Genomic DNA, 18,053 nt, shown 5'->3' on the forward strand with positions numbered 1-18,053 from the left:
CCTTGCGGCAGTGATCTCAGGGTTCCCCGCTAAAGGGGTCTTGAGGGGAGACATTGACCATACGCCAAGAGGTTGCCATTGCTCTCCCCTGCGACGGCGAAATGGGGGGCGGACTCTCTGCTTGAATATATGTTCTCCAGAGCCAGCCCAATCCCCACACATTCTGGATAACCCTGATGTCCCCCAGATCCCTGGCTGGGGACTGGGAAGGATAAACGCCCAATGCCTGAGCCAAGGTCTCCCTACAGCTGAAACTTAATAAAGTTGTGGCCAATTTTAATCCCCTAGCACATTGTCTTGAGTCATTATTCTGCTCGGGGGTCACCTTGGGTTGGGGGGACTCCGCCTGTCCATGCAAATGTATGAATCCATCGTGAAGCAATTTTTAGTTCTCCACATTTCTGCATCAGTTTACTTTGAAAAAGAAATTATCATGAAAATTCACCAGCGGCCAAACCCTACCCTAGAAGCACTTCTGCCAGAGGAGAATCCCCGTGCTTGTAATGTGCATTTAGTAAAGGGATTATGGATCTTATGTATTTATGAAGGCATAACCGCATAAAAGCTTTGTGTCCATAACAGGGTTTTAGCTAACATTTTTGCATCCAAATTTATCTACTGCTTGTTTGCTTCAGCTACTATGAAATAAAGATGGCTAAACTGAACAACCTTGCAATAAAGAGAATTATAGAGGCATCCCCATCTACCTCCTTCAGGCTGCTTGTATTAATATTTCTGTGGCCAATTGTTATAGGAAATACTTGATCTGAGCATTAATCACCATAAGGAAAAGTCTAGTCTTGCTAAGTGTGTTACAGATGTTCTTTTAATACACAAACAATGTTGGTTTCATCCACTTAATATTTTAGAATAAAGTTAATCATCTTGTAAAATTCCATCCTCGAAGCACATAAAAATAAAATTATATTTCTACCATGAGTTTGTACAGCATTACATTCGGGATGCGGTTGTAGTAAATGGATTATTCATTTGTCCTTGGCAAAGCCTGCAAGCAAGCCCTTTGGCAGAAGGTTAGAAGACGTAATAAAAAAATCTGGTGTTTGTCTTTTACCCACAAAGGTCAGCCTTTCAATTTCCTTTGGTGGCCAGAGTTCATCCTCCTCTTTCTCCAAACACCAGGAAAGGGGTTTGTTTGCAATAAGGGATCAAGAGATGCAGGAGATTTTAAGCAAGAATTGGTGTTGTGGCGAGACCAGTACATAGGAAATACTATTTTTTAATTGCATTGTAAACCACTTTGATATTTTTATGACACTGCAGTGAAAAATAATAATAATTTTATAAGAATATAAATAAAATAGAGACACAGCACAAGGCACCACCCTGTGTTCTTGAGTGAGACCATTGGCCCATCTACCACAGCAATATTGGCACTGGCTGGCAGCAGCTCTCCAGGGTTTCATAGAATCATAAAATCATAGAATTGTAGAGCTGGAAGGGACCGCAAGTGCCTGGAGGCGGTTGGAGGATGGATGGCGGCTAACAGATTGAGGTTGAATCCTGACAAGACAGAAGTACTGTTTTGGGGGGACAGGGAGCGGGCAGGTGTGGGGGACTCACTGGTCCTGAATGGGGTAACTGTGCTCCTGAAGGACCAGGTGCGCAGCCTGGGAGTCATTTTGGACTCACAGCTGTCCATGGAGGCACAGGTCAATTCTGTGTCCAGGGCGGCTGTCTACCAGCTCCATCTGGTACACAGGCTGAGACCCAACCTGCCTGCGGACCATCTTGCCAGAGTGGTGCATGCTCTAGTTATTTCCCACTTGGACTACTGCAATGTGTGAGGCTACCTTTGAAGGTGACCTGGAAACTGCAAATAATCCAGAACGCAGCAGCTAGACTGATGACTGGGAGTGGCTGCAGCTAGACTGGTGACTGGCGGGACCACATAACACTGGTCCTGAGAGATCTGCATTGGCTCCCAGTACGTTGCCAAGCACAATTCAAAGTGTTGGTGCTGACCTTTAAAGCCCTAAACGGCCTCGGCCCAGTATACCTGAAGGAGCGTCTCCACCCCCATCGTTCAGCCCGGACACTGAGGTCCAGCGCTGAGGCCTTCTGGCGGTTCCCTCATTGCGAGAAGTGAGGTTACAGGGAACCAGGCAGAGGGCCTTCTCGGTAGTGGCGCCCGCCCTTCAGATGTGAAGGAAATAAGCAGCTATCCTCTCTTTGAAAGACATCTGAAGGCAGCCATGTTTAGGGAAGTTTTTAATATTTAATGCTGTATTGTTTTTAACACTTGATTGGAAGCCGCCCAGAGCGGCTAGGGAAACTCAGCCAGATGGGTGGGGTATAAATAATAAATTATTATTATTATATCTAGTCCAACCCCCTGCAAAGCAGGAATCAGAAGATGCCAGGGATTGAACCTGGGACCTTCTGCACTGACGGCATGTGCTCTGCCCACTTTGCCCAGATTGAACTTCCCGGTCGTGACAAGGAGACTTGGAAATACAAGTCCTGTGGGCAGCCTTCCAGCATGCTCCTGGTGTGTGTTGCTCTGAGAGTCTCCATGCCGTCAGTGCCAAGTGGAATGTGCCTTTGGGGGTCACATGGCGCCTATTTATAGACACACAGATGCCCTCCCTTCCTCAGCAAGCAAGGTCACTAAACAGGCAGTCCCCCGGGGCTGCCCTTTTGTGTGCCATGGGGGACAAGCACAGAGCAAGCTTCTAAGGACACCAATAATTTCAGGTTAGTCTCTCGCTAGCTTTTCTTCAGCCTGTGTGCCATGCACCTTAGCTGTCCCTCTAACAGTCCCGAAACCCCTTGGCTTAAGCGTACAGACAGAGAAATTTTCTCCCTTGGCTCACTCCCACTGCCCTTGCGGTCAGGAGGCTGGCAGGCCACAGCAGAGGGGGAAGAAGAAGGCCAAAGTCATCTCTCATTCAAAGTACGCAGCACAACATCCCTTCCCCACTTTGGAGGAAAGCGAAAGCAGCTTTGAACTAAATCTCTTACCTAGGGGAAATTGAAGAGGAGAAAATCTTCTTGCCCTTACAGGTGAAACCCGGGCTTAATTTGACCTGGGGACCTGATTGTAATGCGTGGAAAAGGCTCACCTCTGAAATATGCAGGTATTTGCAATGAAGTGCCTTGCAGAAAGACAATCTCTCAGTAGGTTTGTGTGTGGTGCGCTCAGCATCTTGGAAATTTCATCTTTCTTTCTTATGGAAAAAACAAGTTCCTACCCCTTATTGTTGTGAACATTAATGGGCAATGTTCTTGAAGTTTCAAAACCCAGCTGAATGGGATTTCTAGTGAGAGGTGAGCCTAGTTTTTTTGGTGTTCCTCATAATTAACAGAAACAATCTGAGCTTGCAATCTTATACTCCTTACCTGGGAGTAAATCCCATTGAATTCCCTAGGGTTACGTGTATGGTAGTAATTTAATAGGAATTAGGAAATTTATTTGCAGCTATTTTAGAATTCAACCTTTCCCGATGCAGAATTTCAGGCACCTTGGCAACATTATTCTATACTTCTCAGGTGCTTAAAAGGTCCATGGCCACATTCTCTCTCTGTATATAAGGTGTGGACAATTGTACGATTATCACATACAACTTGCTTATAAGCCACCTGAATTTTTTGTTTTATGAGTTGTTAAACTAGGTGATACATAATATTTGTATCTGTGCCTATACCTGCGATTTTTTTAAAAAAAAATTGGCAAGTTGCCTGTGTGAGTGAGATATAGTTTGGAACCCTGTCTCCAATATGGTCCTGATCTGGGTATCACTTTCCTCCCTCCCCTCATGGAGCTACAATTCCCAGAGTGGTTTAACAATCAATCCCTCTTCATAGGGAGGGACACAGGTGGCGCAGTGGTCTAAACCACTGAGCCTGTTGGGCTTGCTGATCAAAGGTTGGCAGTTTGAATCCCCACAATGGAATGAGTTCCTGTTGCTCTGTCCCAGCTCCTGTCAACCTAGCAGTTTGAAGAAGAGTTTGGATCTGATATCCCGCTTTATCACTACCCCAAGGAGTCTCAAAGCGGCTAACATTCTCCTTTCCCTTCCTCCCCCACAACAAACACTCTGTGAGGTGAGTGGGGCTGAGAGACTGGCCCAAGGTCACCCAGCAGCTTCATGTGGAGGAGTGGGGACGCGAACCCGGTTCCCCAGATTACGAGTCTATCGCTCTTAACAACTACTCCACACTGGACTCCTGGATGGTTAAGTTAACCACTATACCACACTGGCTCTTGAAAGCACACCAGCACAAGTAGATAAATAGGTACCACTGCAGTGAGAAGGTAAAGTGTGTTCCTTTGCGCCAGAAGCGGTTTTAACCCCATAGTCCCTTTTGACTGAACTTACCTTTACCTTCACAGGGAACTCTGAAAATTGTAGCTCTGTGAGGGGTGTAGGGTGGGGGTGTCTCCTAACAACTTTCAGCACCCTTAACAAACTACAGCTCCCATAATTCTTTAGGGCAAGCCATGACTGTTTAAAGTGGCTTATCAGCACCTTAAATGCATGCTGTGGATGTGGCTTTTGTCAGTTAGTCTGATGTCATTGCTCCTCTTCTGAAAACTGTGCTTCCCCACATCCCCCCTCTATTACATTACTAGATGAGTTTCAGTCTGGTCCTTTGACTCCTGAGCACAATTCCTGGCTTTTGTCTCCTTCCGAAGCTTCCTATGAGTCAGCTGTGACACAAACATGAGTTTAAAAACCCTTTGTACAATGTGCAGGGTCTCACAGAAAACACCATGAGAAAATGTTTCTGGTGTGCTTCCCCCCCCCCCAAAAAAAAGCTCTCAGAGATTGCTAAATTCTGTACTCAAAGCCAAGCCAACCCCTAATCTCCAGACATTTAGCCAGAAGAGCATCTTGCCACACAACCTGAATGAGCCTTGTGGAACACGCAATAATTAAGTTCATGCATCTCGTGTCTAAATCAATTTGGATCTAAGATTAAGGACAGGAGCAAGGGAGCTTCAGAGTGGGCATTTCAACAATTTATTTTCATTTTGACCTGAAGCAAAACAAACTCCTCTAAAATTTATGTAAGGCTAGCATGATCTTCAGTTTGTCAGATCTGGCTCCTTGCCCAGCTCAACTGTTCTTCAGCAAAGTTTGCTGACCTCTTTGAATCACACATTTCTGTTGTAAAGGCCTACACCTGGCGTGTGTCTTCCCCCCTGACAGATCCTGAGAAATAAAATGGAGCTTCTTCACAGCAGCTGAAAATGGCCTCTGTATAAATGTCATTGCCCAGAGGATGAACATGTGTCTCTGTGTGTAATCTGTTTCTGTGACATTGGTACAGTTTAAGTTTCTATTAAAAATAATTTCTCTTCATGGGAACTCATGGGTTCATTTCACTCATGTATCTGCTTGAGAATTAAGACATTTGTCCAAAGCACAGGCAAAGAGTGGAAAGAATAAGCCACAAAACTCTTGTTTGGTATGATCGGATAATTCCTTTTGTATACTAGGGTTTTATTCTGTAAGAGTTTCCACATTTTGCTAGCCTAAAGAAAATCCAATAACTTTGCTGACCTTTAAAATTTAAATCATGGCCTGTTTAACTGTAATCCATGTGCCCAATTTGTTTGTAATTAGGAATATCTCTCAATTCAGGCTGCATCTATGGCCTGGAAGAGTCTATGAAACTTACTAGCTTGTAGTTTTGCATTAATTGCCTCTTTCAGGCAAATTGCTGTAGGAAACTCCTGGGTATCTTTCCCCAGCCTAGTAGACATTTGAGGTAAGTTGATTATATGTCAGGTTCCTGGGCTTGCCAACATGTCTGTAGCCTCTGCTTTTAGAATCAAAAAATCTGGTTTAGCAGCTGATAATTTCACAGATACATATATTTCCAGAATGATTTTCAAGCATTTGCGACTTTGAGGTTCTGCCTCACTGAGGGATAGCATGAACTAAGTGCAAGGTAATTAAAAACTTGTATACCTGCAGGGCAACTGGACCAACATCAAGTGCAGAGGGCTTTGTTTCTGGAACTGCCAAGATGGCAGGCTTGGTGCGATGTGCTAGCAACTCTTCATTGCCCTTCCTGCTGACATTAAACACAAGGACGTTCCAGCCATCAACTGGACAACGCTCTTTCAAAACTTTCCCTACTTTATGGAGTGACCAGTCGGCAAAAGGTACAGTGTGTCCTTGAGTGGCCAAAAACACTTTTCTCATACTGATAATATGAAAACGAAAGCCTCTTTTTCTTCTTTCTTCGATGGCATCTATAATGAAAAATATTGCCATATTTCCAAAACTGATAGCATCACACAGTCCACTGACAGGGACCATGAAAAGCACTGGAAAATTCTTCAGTTGCGGGCCTGATATAACATTCAACATTCACTAGTGGGTTTTAGCCCAGACACTGAGGTCCACTTCTGAGGGCCTTCTGGCAGTTCCCTCACTGCAAGAAGTAAAGTTACAGAGAACCAGGCAGAGGGCCTTCTTGGCAGTGGCATCTGCCCTGTGGAACGCCCTCCCATCAGATGTCAAAGAGATAAAGAATTACACAACTTTTAGAAAACATCTGAAGGCAGCCCTGTTCAGGAAAAGTTTTTATTGCCTGACATTTTATTATTTTTCATATTTTGCTGGCAGCAGCCCCAGAGTGCCTGGGGAACATGGAAAGCACAAAAGTTGACATAGGTAAATGGTGTTTCCATGCACTCTGGCTTCTGTTGCACAGTGGTTCCTATTTATCAACTTGCACTGGCATGCTCTCGAACTGCTAGGTTGGCAGGAGCTGGGACAGAGCAACGGGAGCTCATCCCATCGCAGCGATTCAAACCGCTGACCTTCTGATCAGCAAGCCCAAGAGGCTCAGTGGTTTAGACCACAGCACCACCTGTGTCCCTGCTTCTGTCATGGTGTTCCGTTGCGCCAGAAGCTGTTTAGTCCTGCTGGCCACATGACTCAGAAAGCTGTCTGTGGACCAATGCCGGCTCCCTTGGCCTGAAAAGCGAGATGAGAGCCGCAACACCATAGTCACCTTTGACTGGACTTAGCTGTCCAGGGGTCCTTTACCCATTAGCCCGAAGGTGCTAGCCTCCACTATTCCCTACAATCTTTAAGCCTGGTTGTCTCTTCTCTCCTCAAGGAGTTTGAAACTGACACAGATGAAACAACCTCAGTCCATTTGCACAGCTGGGGTTTAATCCAGCTTCAGCTTTCATCCTCCATATTTTTCGGGTCTCCCTCTGGGAGGGGAACATGGCCTCTACAAAATGCCAACCACAAGCAATATTTCCTAGGCAAATAGGTCAAGTCTGTACTATATTGTGAAAGGACTGCCTTTAACCTGAAGGAGATGTCTGGAAAATTCAGAAGGGGATGATATAATGGATCCCTTGAGGATTGGATAAAGTATGTGTTGCTAACCTTTGGGCGCTCATTTGGAAATCTGAAAACTTTTGTAGCACCAACACAAAATGGCTGTCATGGGGCCATGGCTAGTTATGAAATGGCTGCTGTTTGCTAGTTACAAAGAACAAGCAACTTCCTCAAGAAACAAGGTGGAACTGGGGCCTAAAGCCCAGAACACAAAGCCACTGTGTTGTACCTCACAAACAAAACATGCATTAAATAATTGGTCAGGACTGACTGCTGGGTTGCGGCCTGATCTATGGTGGGTCACAACACCAGCACTACTACTCCACAAAAAAATATGGTTTAAAAAGTGAGAAATGGATCCTCAAATGCATGTTGAAGGCAGGTCCTGGGTCTTAAAAGTTGAAAAAGAGCTGGATTACATGCTGTGCTATTAGAGAGGCAACTGGCATTTCCCCCTATTATTTATTGGGGAATGTAGGATAGAACGTACATCTCAGTCATCAGGGTTTCAGTAACATTACTCCGTGATTCAGCCAAACTTTGTTCAAAGACACATGACATTTAACAGTTCTCCAGTGTAATCTGAGTTGGGTTTCTTTGCAACATAATCATCAGGTTAGTTTCTGAACTCCACATTCTTCAAATAGCTTCCTAAGTTGTGTTATTGGTCGTGGTTACTTGCTTGGTAGTCATAATTAAAAAAAGAAAACAGATGAAAACAGTTCTGCAATGGCAGATAAGGCATTTGGTTTCTGACAGGGAGGATATTGATTAATGGCTAAGAATGGAACTCTCATCCTTTAGAAATGAGGGGGGAAAGTCTTCATGGAGTTCAATGGTCAATAGTGATTAATAGATTATGACAGTTGCACTATTTATATGACTAACCTGCTTTCTGAGTGCCAATATTAAATTTAAGTGTTTTTTATTATTATTACCAGTATGTATCCCTCATTCTGTATCCTGGGTGGACTCTCCAGATGTTGCTGGACTCATCAGTCCCAAGCAGCATGGTCAGGAATGATGGGAGTTGTAGTCCAACAATGTGTGCATTAGGGATGTCAGGGAATTCTGAGGAAAACAGAAATGGGAGCAGAAATTGCCAATGTTCACTTATTCGCCCCATGTCGAGAATGGAAATCAATCCAGCGAATACAATTCGTATTCCCTGTTGTTGCTTTCAGTCCGCAAACAATATGTAATTGATTGTGTGGACAGGCGGAGTCCCCAGATCCCGAGCGGCCCCCCCGTCATGTGAAATAACGACTCAAGACAACGTGCTATGGGATTAAATTGGCCACAACTTTATTAAATTTCAAATGTGGGTAGACCTTGGCTCAGGCATTGGGCGTTCTCCCTCCCCAGTCCCCAGGCGGGGACCTTGGGAGCATCAGGGTTATCCAGTGTGGGGGGGGGATGGGCCGGCTCTGGAGAACATATGTTCAAACAGAGATAGCCGCCCCTGTTACGCTGTTGCTGCAGGGGAGAGCAATGAAGACCTTTCAGCGTATGGTCAAAGCCTCCCTTCAGAAACCCCTTTAACAGGGAACCCTGGTATCACCCCTGCAAAGAGGAAGATGGACTAAAGGATTCCGCCCAAGGCCTGATACCGCCAAAGTTGTGACGTTTTGCTACGGAAAAGGCGAAACCTGCCAATGCAGGGAAATTCCTTTCTGGCCCTTTAACAGCGACCTTAATGTAGCAGCGCCCCCATACCTGTGAAGAAAAGTTAACCTGCAAAACCTGTGAAGAAAAGTTAACCTGCAAAATAAGGCATTAACTGAGGGTGGGTAGAGTGGGAGAAGCTCTGGAGCCAAGTGAGGATTCCCAGGTAAGATCCTCCCTCTATTGTGTGGGCAGGTAATCCCTCCCCTACCTGGCTTGATCTCCTTGGCAACGCTTCCCCCAGATGGGATAGGACAACTGACTGGGGTAGGCGGAGACCTCCAGGTATCCCACCTCAGGGAAGTTGAAGCCAAGCCTATGCTGATGGAGCCGCTCCAGATCTAGGGGCTGCACGCGTCCACACAAAGGGCGCCCCCCGTTTTATGCGGGGAGCGGTCATTATGCTTCCCTGCAGTTTGCATTGTGTTTCCTTTGCATTTAAGTTAATGGGATAGAATAACACAGTGGCGTCGTAATTTCACCACAGCACAGAGCAAAATGAATAATGTAGTTTTGGGCAGAATCCCAACTGTAGCAGAACAGAAACAGTGTTGCACATGATGTGTGCAATGTGGAATGGAAACGAATGCCTTCTGTAATGGTTCTAGGGGTTGCTCGTGCATAAGTTGCCACCACTCCTGGCTAGGTTACCTGGTTTAACCCTTTCTGTCTGGACAGCCCTTCACTTCGTGGCTGTCTCAGTCGCTGGCAGAATCCGTCAGTGGGCGTTTCTTGAACTTCTTCCAGCAAAGAAGTTCTTTGACGCCAAGTCTCCTCCTACTCTCCCTGCGCGGAAGTCTTCTGCGCAGGGAGGGTGTGGGCAGCGGAGGACCCGTGCTCTCCCCGCTGGTCTCCGGCGAGGAGTCCTGGAGCCTCCTCTCCGATTCCCCCATCTGCCCCCCTTCTCCACTGGTGTTACGCTGATTTCCTTCCCCAGCAGATGGGCTGCCTCTCTCCCTACTGGGACCCTCTCCGGCATCCCTCTGGAGCCTTCCCTCCGCCTCTAGCTCCGATGGCAGTTCCCTGACACATTCTTACCTCTCTAATCTAGATAAGTTCATAGGACTGAACAGCAAAATTCTCGCACAATATTTCTGAATCCAGAGAGCTCAACCATGTTTTCATTTTTTATACTAGAGTCACTGAAGCACTGTTGGCAGTGTTGGCAGTGAACCCCCGCCCCTTCCGGTAGCTTCTAAACAATGTTAGGACATTGTTGACTGGATATTAGAGACTTGCTATCTGTAAAACTGTTATGTGTTCAAAATCTGCCGATTATCTGTAGCCCTTTACATTGAATGAGCTTTTGTACCATATTCTCACCGAAACAGTATAACTGGTATCAATGGAATAGATACAGTGGAACCTCGGTTTTCAAACATAATCTGTTCCGCAAGTCCGTTCGACTTCACAAATGTTCGAAAACCGAGAATAAAAGAGCTGTCAGCAAAGTGAACGGTGAAAATGTAAAAACGTGCCACGGAAACTGTTTGACTTTTGAAAATCATTCAAAAACAGAAGCATTCACTTCCGGGTTGTCGGCATTTGGGTTCTGAATTGTTCGGCTTCTGAAGTGTTCGACAACCGAGATTCCGCTGTATATTTAAAAATTACTTGGCATAGTTTTATAAATAAATAATAGATATGTAACAAAATATTTGGGGTATAATCACTATTTTTTTAGAAAAAGAGGTGCCGGAACTCACCATGATCACCTCCCTTGTTTTCTTATAATGACAATGGTGGCTACCAGAGCGGTGCCAGAACTGAGTTCCAGCAATTTCCAGATTTTAAAAAAAGCCCTGTTTTTAGCATTATAAAACTGAATCGGCAAGGAAAGAAGCCAGCAGTCAGCCGCCTCTGGACACTGTACAGGTTATCAGCCCTGGATCTTGTTCAGATGGTATGATGTGCAATGAAACATACAAGAGAGTCATTGCCAAGGTTTACATCAAAGGAAGAATTCATAAGGTTTACTGAAAAGCCCTGCTCTGAGTGTTCTGCTGCCAACTGATCCACCAACCTCATGTGAATGGTGTTTTTTTCTATAGAAGGAAAATTAACCTGAGGGGGCCTCTCATCTGTTCAGTGTGGGGCAGGATGTGTAGAAAAGTAGGCATATTTGTTTCTTATGGTGAAAGCTGTGTATTCGCTAGGATTTTTTTATTTTTAAAAAACCTTAAACATCCAAGAAGAGCTGAATTCTGTGACCAGCGTAAAATTAGGCAAATTTGCATGATTTCTCTTTTGAGTGTGTATTACTTACTATGCAATTTTTCCCAGTTTGCATCACTTATTCCAGTTTTCAGGGCATCGAAATCTCTTCTTCCAGTCATTGTTCATCTGACCCTATTCTGACTTCTGAGATTTCAGCAGACCTTGCTTACGGACAGTACTTTCAGGTGTATATTTTGCAAGCTTTAGAGCTAAGTACTTGCTCGTCTTTAAAAAAACGAATGTCTCTGTGAAATGTTGGAAGGTATGTCGGTTTGATAAAAGGGTCTCTGCAACATGAAAATTTTGCAACATCCTGGCCTTCCAGCACAATTAGATCAATAGCATTAATAGTAACGCCAATATTATTTTGGATCCTGTCACTTTGCATTTCCTATACTGCATACAGTTCAGTACCATCCACTAACGGCTTGAAGAATGGCTTTCCTTTTCCTGAAGTTATCCTTAGCCAAAAATCTCACGACATTTTGCACTTATTGCATACAGAGAGGTCCAGGTCTTTGGCCAGTTGATGTAGCTCAGCCTCACAGTTCATTCCTCCCTCATGCCAGGGATGGAAAGATCTGTCATTTACGGTTTTCCCCATCTTAAATTCGATTCTCCACATTTTGCAGTGATTTGCGAAACATATTTTTTTTAAAAAAAACACCTTAATGTAAACATTTTTGCAAGCAATTTCCCCTAATACAGTGGTACCTCAGGTTACATACGCTTCAGGTTACATACGCTTCAGGTTACAGACTCCGCTAACCCAGAAATAATGCTTCAGTACCTCGGGTTAAGAACTTTGCTTCAGGATGAGAACAGAAATCGTGCTCCGGCAGTGCAGCGGCAGCAGGAGGCCCCATTAGCTAAAGTGGTGCTTCAGGTTAAGAACAGTTTCAGGTTAAGAACAGACCTCCAGAAAGAATTAAGGTACCACTGTATATGACAGGGAGAGAGGTTGGAGAGAGGCCCCATTAGCTAAAGTGGTGCTTCAGGTTAAGAACAGTTTCAGGTTAAGTACGGACTTCCGGAACGAATTAAGTACTTAACCCGAGGTACCACTGTAGAATGTATTTGTCAAACTTTTCCCCCCAATACCTTCATTTTTATGCACACTTTCCCCTAAAATATGCATTTTTGTAAACATGCTTACCTGAAGAAATGCATCACTAAATCTGCAGAAGTGCCACTTTTGAAGGATAGTTATGTTTGGGTTTGCATATTGCATCAGAAAGTTTTTAAATGCATACTAAATCGAAATTCCCCTTCGCAACTTTGTTTGCTGTGGTTTTTGCTTATGACTTTTTTAAAAAAAATTATATATATATATCATTATTATTATCCTACACTTGGCCAGAAATCTGCTGTTGCTTGTCTGCCAATTCAGGTAGCTTGTATAATATTGCAAGGAGCCTTTCTTTAAGGTCCAGTGATTCTTCTTCACCTGTAGCCCTGCTACAGAGATTATAGCTTTTTTATAGTCACTCTTCTCTGTTTCTTATTAGCATCCAGTTTACATATCTTGTGTCAAGCGCTGGAAGCCATTACCTTTCAAGGTCAGACCCAAGGGCGTGCCTGCAGATTTTTCAAATTATATTTGCGTCTCAAAAGAAATCAGTTTGCTTCTAGGGAAAGTGAAACAAAATAATGTCATCAAGGTAGTGTTTTAAGGATTCCTTTCTTCGTTGTAGGGGGTCTCCCAGGTCCAATTTATTTATTTATTTTTAAATAATATTTATTAAAGTTTTAAAGATTACAAAAAGAAAAAGTAAAAACACCATATTAAACAAAAACAAAACAACATATCACAATAAGGAAAAAAGAAAAGAAAAAGAAAAAGAATGAAGAAAAAACAGAAAAATAAAATCTATTTAAAAACGCAGCGAATCTTCCCATAACTCATTTTTCATTTGCTTGTTTCCTTGACCTCCTCACACCTCCCTTTTTTGTATTCTAGTTCGGTTAACTATTTCAACAAATCCTTTCCATCTTTTCCAATTTTTGTCCTGTAATTTATCTTAATATAATGTAACTTTACTTTCCCTCCTTTCACCAATTTACAGTCTGTTTTTTCCCCTAAACCTTTATACCATTTCTGCTAAAACCACATAACTTCATTCCAACATCCTTCTAACATTCTCCCAGGTCCAATTTAGGACTGCACTCTTATTTGCTTGTTTTTCACACCAGAGGGCCTGTGTGCTGGAGATGTCGGACTTAGACCCAGGTTCAAAGTCCTGCTTGGCCACAAAGCTTATTCAGCATAACTTCATTCAAGTATCTGAAGAAGTGTGCATGCACACGAAAGCTCATGCCAAGAACTAACTTAGTTGGTCTTTAAGGTGCTACTGGAAGGATTATTTCATTCAAGTGGGGTTATGGTAATGAAAGAATGAAAGGGTCTGTTAGGAGCCAGCCAGCAATAAATCACACGGAGTAAGGGAAGTTGGTGACAGTAGCCACGAAATTAAAAGACGCCTGCTTCTTGGGAGAAAAGCAATGACAAACCTAAACAGCATCTTAAAAAGCAGGGACATCACCTTGCCAACAAAGGTCCGTATAGTAAAAGCTATGGTTTTCCCAGTAATGATGTATGGAAGTGAGAGTTGGAGCATAAAGAAGGCTGATCGCCAAAGAATTGCTGCTTTTGAATGATGGTAGAGGAGACTCTTGAGAGTCCCATGGACTGCAAGAAGATCAAACCTATCCATTCTGAAGGAAATCAGCCCTGAGTGCTCACTGGAAGGACAGATAGTGAAGCTGAGGCTCCAATACTTTGGCCACCTCATGAGAAGAGAAGACTCCCTGGAGAAGACCCTGATGTTGGGAAAGATGGAGGGCACAAGGAGAAGGGGACGGCAGAGGACGAGATGGTTGGATAGTGTTCTCAAAGCTACCAGCATGAGTTTGACCAAACTGCAAGAGGCAGTGGAAGGCAGGAGTGCCTGGCGTGCTCTGGTCCATGGGGTCACAAAGAGTCAGGCACGACTAAACGACTACACGACGATGAAGGGAAGTTAGCTCTTTATTAGAAGAAACAAAATCTACTCACGAGTGCCAGTCCTACTGAGTCCAGCATCTCTCCTGGGTAGGTCTTACACCTGTGAGGCAGTTGTGGAGGCTAAAGGTCCCTGCCTGCCCACAGCTGCCTAAGTCTCTCCCAAGTCCTTCGCAATCAATCTGAGACTATGCCAGTGTGCCTGTCTTTGCTCCTTTTGCTTCATACCTCTCCTGGTCCTGGAAGACCAGGGGAGAGGGGAGCTGGTTGCAGCAGAAGTGGGAGACATGCCTGCTGATCGCCTTCTATACCATGAAGCTCGTGCCAGAAATTAAGAAAAAATATATCTGTGAAAGTTAGTTGATTATTTCCGATTTTAATGTTTCTATTTGGTTTTTTATTGTATACAGGATCCTTTGGCTTTCAGCTTCATTCTGCAATTTACTTGCTACAATCGGGTAAAGATAACCATAAAGAAACAATGGCATACAAAATGTTCTTTAGTTTATGCTTACAAGAACGGTAGTTTAGCTTTATTTTAGCACGTTCCAGAACATGATTTCCCAATGAGATAAAGTAAGCAAAGCAAAAGTCAATTTAAAACAAGAGTTTAATGACTAAGAAGAGGGTTTGGAAATGTGCAGTGATGGCTTTGTAGTGGAGAAATATTGGACAACACTATGTATACACTAACTGATTTCAGACTTGCGGGAAATGTTGCCCCAAATGTCACACTGACATCGTAATTATACAGAGAAAGGAGAAAGTTGTAAGAATATAAACAGGTTGGTAAGGGGAGGTGATAGAGCAGAGGTTGATATGCCAAAGCTCTGAGAGTTGATTTTTTACTAGGGCTTAATGCGCATCATGCATTTAAAGCATATTGCTTCCCCTAAATATTCCTGAGAACTATAGTTTATACCTTACAGAGCTGCCAACATCATCATCAGTGCTATTTTTCTAGAAAAAGAGGTGCTGGAACTTACTATGAATGCCGCCCTTGTTCTGTTAGAAAGGCAATGTTCTCTTAGAAAGACCTTTAAAGCCCTAAATGGCCGCAGTCCAGGATTTCTGAAGGAGCGTCTCCATCCCCATCGTTCTACCCAGACACTGATGTCCAGCGCCGAGGGCCTTCTCGCGGTTCCCTCACTTCAAGAAGTGAGGTTACAGGGAACCAGGGAGAGGGCCTTCTCGGTAGTGGCGCCCACTCTGTGGAACGCCCTCCCCATCAGATGTCAAGGAAATAAACAACTATCTGACTTTTCAAAGACATCTGAAGGCAACCCTGTTTAGGGAAGTTTTTAATGTTTGATACATTACTGTATTTTAATATTTGGTGGAAGCCGCCCAGAATGGCTGGGGAAGCCCAGCCAGATGGGCGGGGTATAAATAAATTATTATTATTATTATTATTATTATTATTATTATTATTATTATTATTATCACCCACCAATTGCGGAACTGAGTTCCAGATGTGCTGGAACTGAGTTCTGATGAGTTCTAGCTGTTTAAAAAAGCCCCGATTCTTCTTCTTATTATTTGGTTGCTTTCTTTGTGAAAATGACCCAAAGCGACATACAAACACAATGTACACACTAAATCTCAATACAAAACCAGTAAAAAACTTTTTTTAAAAAGCCCTCATCTATACAAATAAAAAATAGGTCTTACAGATCCTGCCCCACTAAAAGGGGCTACTAGTATTTAAAACCCTTCAAATTAAAGGTCCAAGTAAAAAAAAAGAATTTTTTTGCCAGGCACCTAAAAATAGATGAAGATGGCGCCGAGTGAACCCCGCTGAGGAAAGCATTCCATAAGAAGGGGAGACATTCAAAACAGACTTCTCCACAGTGGCACCTCATTTGAAGAATCCCTTCCCCTTAGATTTATGACCTGTGCTGGTATTGCTATCATTTTGATGCAAGATCCAAACATACCTGCTTACCTTGGTGTTTAAAGACTTGTTGTTTCATCAGCTTGCCCTGTTATCTTAAATGCTTTAATTCTGTTTTGCTGCATTTTTATTATGTGTTTTATGGCTGGATGGTGTTTTTTGGACTGTAGGGGCTGTTTGTTATATTTATGCACCCTACTTTGGTCTTGATAGACAAAGAGCATGTTTTCAATAAATAATGAAAAATAGTTCTAAGGTGGGAACTAGCAAGGAAACCATCCTTTGGTAATAGCTGTTCACAGCTGTGTTTCTTGAGGGTTTAAGTGAGCTTCAGTGGGTCTGAAAATATCCTTAAACATGCTAGCGAATGAATTTGCATCTGAAACTCGCTATTCTGTTTTCCTGCAATTTAGCTAATAGTGACTGGTATCAATATACAATTTAAAAAAAAATATTTTTTATTAAGGATTTTCTTGTTTTACAGAAGTGCAGTGCCTCGTTTTTTTCCTTCTTCTTCCATGTAACGTTTTTACAAATCCGTTTCATTTGTTGAGGCATTAGGGGGAGAAGAAAAAAGAAAGAAAAAAGAAAGGGGGGTGGAGAGAGGGAAGATGGATGGGGGTGGGGTCGGGTGGCGGTGTTTCTATTATGTTTAATGTATGTAGAGTTCGGTGTCAGCGTTTCTTGTGTTGTTCACTTGTGTTCCTTTGGTAGTGAGAGAGGTTGGGGTTGGCCTAGGGTGTGATTGTTTGCTTGTGATTGGCTGTGGTGATCTTTGTTTTCGTGTGTGAGTGGGGTGGGTGGGTGTTTTGGATCAGGTTAGCCATATTGATTTGTATGCTGTTTGTGGATTATTGTCATTGTCCTGTTGGGCTATGTATGTGATAAAGGGGAGCCATACCGGGGTGAAGGGTCTTCTTCTGTTTGTCCCCGTGTCAGTTTCAGTTTATTAGTTAATTTTTCTAGTAGGGCTGTTTCCCATACTATTTGGAACCATTGGTCCATGCTTACTCCTGACAGGTCTCTCTAGTGTCTGGTTATGATGTTTCTGGCTGCTGAGAGCAGGTGGGTTATGAGTTCTTTGTGGTGTAAATGGGCATTGTTGTCTTGGAAGATGTTTAGTAGGGCCAATTCTGGGGTGACTTCTAATACTTGCTTAGTTATTTTACATATTTCTTGTATGGCTGTTGTCCAGAATAGTTGAATTTTGGGACACTCCCACCACATGTGGAGGTATGTGCCTGTGGAGCTGCACCCTCTCCAGCATTTTGGTGAGGTTCCTGGGTGTATTAGCGCTAGTTTCCTTGGTGTTAGGTACCACCTGTAGGTGAGTTTCAGTGTGAGTTCTTTTCTTTTCGTTGATATGGATTTAAAGGGGGGTTTAGACCACATTCTGGTCCATTGAGTGGGGTTAATCTCATAGCCTATGTCATTCTCTCATTGTTTTTTGATTGCGTCTAGGGGATTTGCAGGATTTTGGTGTAGTATTTTGTATATTGCGGATACCGTCCCTTTACCGTTTCCCTTTGTTGTTAGGAGGAGGTTTTCGAAGGTTGTCAGGGGCCTAGTTGCTGCTGATTTTACTGTTGGGTTAACTAAAAAAAATTCCCACAACACTTAACAGGTACACACAGACCATGCTCAAAGCATGGAAAACACAAATAGGCAAACTATCCCCAACCCCATCCCCACTAATCCCCCTGGCATACCACCCATTATTGTACCATGCAGCACAAAACCTCCAGATAAAAACCTGGCGAACCAAAGGCTTATATCGCCTAATAGTCTTTTATAAAAATAACAAACCCTTTTCAACACAAGAAATACAAGACAAACTAGAAGACACCCAAATGACCTGGTTAACACAACACCAACTACATGCCCTCTTAAACAATCAATATACAATTTTGACACTAAGCCCTAAATGACTTATCCCCAGATA

The 18,053-nt window shown here is 43.4% G+C and overlaps 1 protein-coding gene across 1 annotated transcript in view; it reads left to right on the forward strand.

Annotated features, from left to right (window-relative positions):
* Positions 1 to 2,591: 2,591 nt before the first annotated feature.
* Positions 2,592 to 18,053, forward strand: part of LOC309356764 (NAD(P) transhydrogenase, mitochondrial-like) — a 71,907-nt gene continuing 56,445 nt past the window's right edge. Inside the window, exons 1-2 of the mRNA XM_081888472.1 lie at positions 2,592 to 2,715; positions 5,946 to 6,136. Of these exons, the coding sequence (XP_081744598.1) occupies positions 5,998 to 6,136 (139 nt within the window). The 5' untranslated portion in view covers positions 2,592 to 2,715; positions 5,946 to 5,997. The remainder of the gene's footprint in view (positions 2,716 to 5,945; positions 6,137 to 18,053) is intronic.

Source organism: Podarcis melisellensis (genome assembly GCF_964234715.1).
Source record: "Podarcis melisellensis genome assembly, chromosome: 14".
Taxonomy (NCBI): domain Eukaryota; kingdom Metazoa; phylum Chordata; class Lepidosauria; order Squamata; family Lacertidae; genus Podarcis; species Podarcis melisellensis.